We start from the raw sequence: 7,863 nt of genomic DNA, 5'->3' as shown, positions 1-7,863 counted from the left end.
CTTCGCTTGAACTCACTTTTATGGAGTTGAAACCGGCTCGTTGAACCCTCAAACCTAAACTCTAAGGCTAAACCCTAAAGCTAATATCTTAAAGCTAATCCCTAAGCTAAGCCCTAAAAAGTAAGTACTAAAACTAAGGGGCTGTTTGTTTACCTCTTAATGAGGCTTTTAATAGTTCAGACTTCTTACTGGTTCAACACTTAATGGTTCAGAGTGTTAGTTTCACAAGCAGATGTCTGAATGGTTCAGACATTTGCCTCTGAATGATTAAGATTTATACAGAGTCTGAATGGTTAAGACCTCTAATCTGAATTGATCAGACATTTGCCTCTGAAGGGTTAAGCACTATACAGACTTTTAATGGTTTGGACCTCTTACTGGTTCAACACTTAATGGTTCAGACCTCTTACTGGTTCAGCACTTGACCATTCAGATGTTGCCAAACAGCCCCTAAACCTTAAAAGCTAAAGCCAAAAGGCTAGATTATATAAGCTAACATGGTAAGAGTTCAATGAGTGGGTTCCAACGCCGCTAGAATGAGTTCAATTAGAGTTCGTTCGAGCAAGTTACTATAAAATAAAAATACTTCTTTCTTACCTACCTCGTTACAATAAAATAAAATAAATATATACCATGTTCATACATCATATCGAATGGTGAATGCATTAACTGTGTAAAATGAGCATTAACTGTGTACACGGCGATGTATGTCAATCAACTTAAATATAAAATCTTATGAACATAGTAGAACACAAATGAAGCATTAACTGTGTACACGGCGATATATGTCAATCAACTTAAATATAAAATCTTATGAACATAATAGAACACAACTGAAATCAGAACACACAATAAAAGTAAAATTGGTATGTATTGATTGTTGAATATGAAGAGAAGTATTAATGTAAGACGATGGAATTCGTAGATTTAGAATGTGGAAATGAACATGAACACGTTTGTCTTCTAAACGAACAAATATGTACAAGAAAAATGTCCGTGACGTTCGTTTGTTCGGTTAAAGTTCACATAACCAACATGATCAAGCCCTATCCATGTTCAATCACTTCCTATACAAGCCTATTAATCACCGACCTAAAAGGGGGAACAAAAATGGAACGCCCAAACCATTAGATGAAAAAGGGAAATTGGAAAAATGGAACGCCCAAACCATGTTCGGTTAAAGTTCACATAACCAACATGATCAAGCCCTATCCATGTTCAATCACTTCCTATACAAGCCTATTAATCACCGACCTAAAAGGGGGAACAAAAATGGAACGCCCAAACCATGTTCGGTTAAAGTTCACATAACCAACATGATCAAGCCCTATCCATGTTCAATCACTTCCTATACAAGCCTATTAATCACCGACCTAAAAGGGGGAACAAAAATGGAACGCCCAAACCATTAGATGAAAAAGGGAAATTGACATGTAATAATCTCAACTAGACGTCATTGACCATTGCCAGTCACACATTTGAATATTCCCCATGCCAGTCCCACCTTTCACTTATTTTTCCTCCACCGGTTCTCAGTTAAAAAAAACTTAACGGAGTTAAGTTTTTTTCTGAACTATAAGCTGACGTTTTAGGGCTTTTGATCAGAACGAGAATACGAGTCTAATAATGTAAAACTTACCTTGAAATTGTGCTCTAAATGATAAAAACGGTGTTTCAATTTGGGTGTTTAAACTTTCAATTAACAAAAATCAAGTCATTTGGAGCACCGTTTCAAGGTATGTTTTACATCAATAGACTCGTATCCTCGTTCTGATCAAAAGCCCTAATACGTCAGTTTGTAATTCGAAAAAAAACTTAACTCTGTTAGGTTTTTTTAATTGAGGACCGGTGAAGGAAAAATATGTGAAAGATGGAACTGGCATTGGGAATATTCAAAGGTGGGACTCGCAATAACCAATGACGTCTAGTTGGGATTACAGGCCATTTCCCAGATAAAAATTCACCCAAAGAGAAGCAGGACCAATGAGTTTTACTACTTGCTCAATTCGAGATTTAACTACAACTTTGTCCAGAGTTCCAAATACATATTATGGTAGTACCTACAGTACAATCATGATGAACAACATTCCCAGACACAAAAGGAAAGGAGATGACATTCTTAGGAACCGATAAGAAGGTAAGAACAAGATGATTCTAGTTAGAAATCAGGAGTTGCTTGTAAAACATCTGTTGTGTTCGATACTAGTAAGGTTTTTTTGGTTGTGATAACCATGTTTGTACACCATAGATGATATAACACTAGGTTGTTCTTGATTACTTCAGTGCTAGAGTCTAGAACACCACCACCGATTTCATAAACACCAATTTGTTGAACAAAGCCACCATTCCTTGTAAATTAGTAAGGACAACTCTTAAAAACATAAACATAATTGTCACCAAGCACATCTAGCAGATAACTTGATCGATTTGTAAATCTGGATTCTAACAGCACCTTTGTATAACAAATCATACTACACGTTTTTAAGATGATAAAGGCATACACTCAGTCACTCCATTAGTCCACTATGTTGATGCCACAGCCCTTCACAAACAAGGACTATTTTCACATGCTCACACCATGATTACACAATTTGTATCAGAATATCAAGAGCATAGAATCTTAGAGATGATACGAAAAATAATACGAACAACCAGAACATTTCAATGATACACGATAGTAATTCACACAATATTCTAGTTCGAAAGGATATATAGAATACAATGCATGTGATGAAATTCCACGCAACTTATGGCTTCGTGTTCGTATCAAGTTGCAAGAGTTGATTGGCAAAAAGTAACGGGGAGACACAATGAAGAAGTGTATCTCATAGAGGTAAATGTGTTCTAACTTTAAGCATATTTTCTTACAAAAACCAGGATCATTTTCTGTGTTTTCTCTAACTTTAATCATTCTCTCTTTGCCGTCTAGCACTAACTTGATCATCAGAGAAAAACACGAGTCCACTCTCATTTGGATCTCATAAGTAAACATAAAAGTGTTCATAGTCGATTACATCATCACAGCCCCTGAGTAATCAAAGCCGATCTTCCACACCAAGTCTTGAGGTCCATGTTCCGGATAGAAACAAACAATAGAAATAATAGTATTAAATTACTACGTTGATCCAACCCTTCCATCTTACAATTTCAGTTAAGTGATGTTCCTTCCTATGGCTGTAGAACTCCTATAACCCCACACACAATGTAAACCAACACTACTACACCATTGCCTTAAAGGTCATGGAACATTGGCGCATAAACCTTAAACTTTGTTAAAAAAGAGTAAACAAAAGATTAAACCCCGAACATCCTCTAGATTTGACCGCAACCGGCAACAATCAACTATATGATCTAGTCTTTCGATACATGCAGGTCGAGTTTACATAAAAGTTCATTTAGCAACCCATAAGTCTATGCTCCAAACTCAGCTAGTAAAACTTACACTCGTCATACCATAATTATAAGCACGTTTGGTATCATACAAATATATACACAAGAAACGATATCATACTGTTTTGCATACAAGAATGACTTTACACATTCTGTATAATTGTCCCAAAATTTAGGAAATAATTATCAATAATCAAGAAGAGGTTGCAGTGTAGAGGGAATAACCAGAAATGACAGAGCTGAACGCAAAGGCAACAAAAGCCGCGAAACCCAAACCAACTGATGCAGTAGCCAGCTCTGGGAACTTGTCTGCACCCCAGTTTGATTTCCAATCATCCACTCTGGTGGCTGCTGATGATCCCGACGATATCAGCAGGTATGTCAGCATCTGAAAGTTTACCAATTTTCAGCAACAGTTAAGAAACAATTTATGATAATCTGATAATTTAGGGTTTAAACTTCATATAACTTGCCTGATCCATGGCGAAATCGAAGTAGTAACGGAGATTGTGGCGTCTGCTGGAATGATTTCCTGTGGCCAGTTGATACGCCAGATCACATCCTTGTAACACAGCGTATGCAAATCCGATCACATTCACTCCCATGGAGTACCTGCAAATCCACCAAGGTTATCAAGTAACTTCAAGAGTGAAGAATTTTTTATTTCTAGGTTTTCTAGCAAAGTGACAAGTGTTTCTCAAAGGATTAGAAAGAGTTTTTGGTTTATAGGGAGTTTGCTACCTAAGGCAGTGGACTCTAAGAAAATCTAACACCAGACATTCACGTGACAAGGAAAGCGAACTCCTCCATTACGCCGCTGACATGTCAAAACTAAAAATTAAAAAAAAGAGTCCTCCTTTGACTAGTGATTGAGTCTCCTCCTTTAACTAGCAGACTCCCTAGAAACCAAAATAAGCTTAAAACATCTTAGAAACGCTTATGATTGAGTCTGCTTCTTTGACTAGCGCCCCCTAGAAACCATAATAAGTTAAAAAAAAACCTCCTAGAAACACTTATGACCGATTCTGCTCCTTTAACTAGCGATTGATTTGAGTTTGCTCCTCAACTAGTGGACTTCCTACAAATAAAATAAGTTCATAAACCTCCTAGAAACGCTTATGACCAAGTCTGCTCCTTTAACTAGTGGACTTCATATCAAATCAAAATAAGTTCATAAACCTCCTAGTAACATTTATGTCGAGTCTGCTCCTTTAACTAGCGATTGATTGAGTTTGATCCTCTAACTAGTGGGCTTCCTACGAATCAAAATAAGTTCATAAACCTCCTAGTAACATTTATGTCGAGTCTGCTCCTTTAACTAGTGATCGATCGAGTTTGCTCCTTTAGCTAGTGGACTCCCTAGAAATCAAAATAAGTTTAAAAACCCCCTCGAAACCCTGGTAATCAAGCCCGCTCCTCCGACTAACAGACTCCCTACAAACCAAAACAACTTTTCTACAGAAATCAATAAAAAAATATCTAATTAAACAACTAAAAGTTACCGGAACTCCTTGTAACGGTAGTACGAGTCAAGAGCCCATCCCTGACGCTTATCAGTAGCCATAACCGACAACGACACCAAACAAAACAACAATTCGAAAACCCTAAACCCTAACGCTATCTTCCTCATCGAACCTTCTTTATCCGCTCTCCTTCCACCCGCCCTAAACCGCCTCCCTCCTCCTCCTCCGCCACCGCCAACGCCGCCGCCACCTGCTCGCAACTCCTCCTCCGGCCGCCGTACGAATCCGTCACGTGCGCCGTGATCCGCTTTCGTAACCGTCGGAGTCTCCTCTCGAACATACCGGTTGACCATCGGCACCGGCGTCGGTGACGTCACTCTCTCCGCCGGCAACTCCGGCAACGGATCTAACGGCGGCGATCCGTGTGATGCTTCTGGTTGTTGTTGTTGTTCTGGTTCTGGTCTTTCTGGAGAGAATCTATGGCTGAGAGATGATAGAGATGATAAGGACGATGCCGGAGAATCTTCCGGTGACCTGGCGGAGAGAGAGAGAGATGGGGGTGGTTTCCGATCTCGGAGTTGACGGGAAGCGGAAGTTGCGGGTGAATCGACATCGGTTTGTGGTTGTTGTTTTGATTCTGTTTCCATAGTGAAATCAAGCTGTTGAGTTCAATCAGAAGAGGTTTTGTTTAACAAGTGGATTGGTTGGTTGGATGAAGGGAAAAGCTGTATATAGGTTCCAAGGTTGTTTGGACATATCTTAACATGTTGGTAATTACACTTTGAGTTTTTATTTATTTATTTAATTTGTTTTGCTTTGCTTTGTGTATTAGTATTTTATAATTAAATTATCTGTTTTTATACCTTTTAATATTTTGATATTTGGTAGCAAAAAAATATCTTTCATATAAGAGTAAATCACGTTTTTAGCCCCTGTGGTTATATCACTTTTACTATATTAACCCAAAATAAGAATTTTTAACATATCTGCCCCCATGGTCTCTACAACTAACCATTTTGACCCTTAAGTCTAACCATTTTAGGCCCCATGGTCTCTATAACTAACCATTTTGGCCCCCCATGATCTCTAGACTTAGGGGCTAAAATGGTTAGTTATAGAGACCATGAGAGCAGATATGTTAAAAATTCTTATTTTGGGCTAATATAGTAAAAGTGATATAACCACATGGGCCAAAAACGTAATTTACTCTTTAGATAATTAAAAACTAGAGGGAAAATTAGAATGTTAGTTTTGTTAGAAAGAAACTCTTAGAAGGAAAAGACACTTAAGGGTAAGTATCCAATTATTACTTGTCACATTAAATATTGCTCAAAGTACCTATTACCTAAAGAGGTGACGGCGTCTATCCATACTGCAATTTTATTTATTTATTTTAAATAGAGTTGTTAATGTAAAAAATAAACTTCATTAAAATAAAAATACAAATACATAATTCAAATTCAACCATAAACCAGATAATAAATTAAAAAATGACAATGTGAGAAAATAAAACAACCTAGAAATCCGGTAAATGACTCGTCGGCCAACCCCATTTTTCCGCAAGTTCTCGTTTACGGGCTACAAAGACTTTTTTCACTTCGACGGTGAGATTTTTGTGAGGCGTAATATACGTTTGAAAATCTCTATCTCTTGCAGCATGAGCGACACTTTTGCGTTATTCGTTAATCAAGGCGTAGAGGCTTGGGTATTTTCTTTTCTTGCATCGGCCAACTTTTGCATCCTCGCTTCCTTCTTCTGGGCGTAAGATCTTATTTCGTCACTTACCAATCCATGTTGGCTTGTAGTTTGGCTTGACGAACCCGGAGTTCTAACTTCTGCCATCCTCTTAGGTTGTGTTGGGCTAACTTCGTAGTTCAAGTCCAACACCGACTTATCGAATGGCCCGAAGTTAGCCGAATCTGAGGATTTTCTCTTGCTAGAACTTCCACCGGAATCTTCGTTCAATAAGTCAATTTGACCCAATTTGGGCACCTCTGTAATAACGTTCCATGCAAAACCGTACTTAAACGCTTGTTTATGTTTTTTTAGAAAATCTTCTTGCGCCTTTTCCAAAAGTTTTAAATCATTGCACCCGCTTTTATGAATGCGATCCTATTCAACAAGTCAATTTGACCCCATTTGGGCGCCTCTGTAATAACGTTCCACGCAACACAGTACTTAAACGTTTGTCTGTGTTTTTTTTAGAAAATCTTCTTGCACCTTTTCCAAAACTTTTAAATCATTGCACCCGCTTTTATGAATGCGATCCTATATTTATAAAAAAACAATGATAATATACAAATTCATTTATAAAACTATAACAAGTTAAAGTTAATTAAAATAAAATATAATTTTAACCGCTTGAATGTAAAGGTCGTTGAACTAATCAATTTTCATCAACATTGGACCCCATTTTGAGTTTATTTGATTGTGCGTTCGGTCGGCACTACCCCAATCCCAACGAAGTGTTTGTGGACCGATTTCCACAAATCGTCTCTTCTTTGATGGTTTCCTTTTAACCGGTCCACCGATACGTGGAGGTATGCTTTAGCTAACATTTCTTCCTCCTCGGGCCTCCATTCCGTTCGGTTCGCCCGATTAGCGAATTACCTTTTTCTTGCCTTTAGTGTTTTCCACAACCTTCTCTACACACTCTTCACTTCCAACTTGCATTTCTTCCAATTTAGGATCAAACTGCGTTTCTTGGACGTATTCCTTATCACCCTCATCTTCATCAAGGTCATGACATAGTGGTAGCTCTCGTTCTTCATTTTCTTCTTCAAAATGACATGGGTTTCTAGACATCACAAATGGTTCGAAGTTTTGCATCGCTTCAAAATGAAGTGCACCTTCCAGCTCTAAGAACTCCTTAGGCAAACCCCACTGCAAGTTCTGTAAAAAGGCAGGACATAAGCAAAAGGAATGCCATGACTTTAAGGAGTGGCTGGCTAAGAAAGGTAACAATTTTTTCATGATACTTGAGTCCTATAATTTAAATGTTCCTGCTAAT

The 7,863-nt window shown here is 38.0% G+C and overlaps 1 protein-coding gene across 1 annotated transcript; it reads right to left on the bottom strand.

Moving 5' to 3' along the window:
* Window positions 1–3,390: 3,390 nt before the first annotated feature.
* Window positions 3,391–5,594, bottom strand: LOC110879298 (CASP-like protein 4A3). The gene is made up of 3 exons (XM_022127721.2): window positions 4,893–5,594; window positions 3,864–4,002; window positions 3,391–3,778 (listed from the first exon to the last, which is right to left on the bottom strand). The coding sequence occupies exons 1-3, from the start codon at window positions 5,498–5,500 to the stop codon at window positions 3,584–3,586; spliced, it is 942 nt and encodes a 313-aa protein (XP_021983413.1). The 5' UTR covers window positions 5,501–5,594; the 3' UTR covers window positions 3,391–3,583.
* Window positions 5,595–7,863: the final 2,269 nt, after the last annotated feature.

Source organism: Helianthus annuus, chromosome 9, assembly GCF_002127325.2.
Source record: "Helianthus annuus cultivar XRQ/B chromosome 9, HanXRQr2.0-SUNRISE, whole genome shotgun sequence".
NCBI classification, from domain to species: Eukaryota; Viridiplantae; Streptophyta; class Magnoliopsida; order Asterales; family Asteraceae; genus Helianthus; species Helianthus annuus.
This window is presented reverse-complemented; position numbering and strand designations above follow the sequence as displayed.

Excerpts from the sequence above, each read along its gene's own strand:
- LOC110879298 (XM_022127721.2), bottom strand. The coding sequence starts at position 5,500 with ATGGAAACAGAATCAAAACAACAACCACAAACCGATGTCGATTCACCC. Across the intron at positions 4,003-4,892 it reads TACCGTTACAAGGAGTTCCG|GTACTCCATGGGAGTGAATG; the intron begins GTAACTTTTAGT and ends GTGGATTTGCAG. Across the intron at positions 3,779-3,863 it reads TCGATTTCGCCATGGATCAG|ATGCTGACATACCTGCTGAT; the intron begins GCAAGTTATATG and ends GTAAACTTTCAG.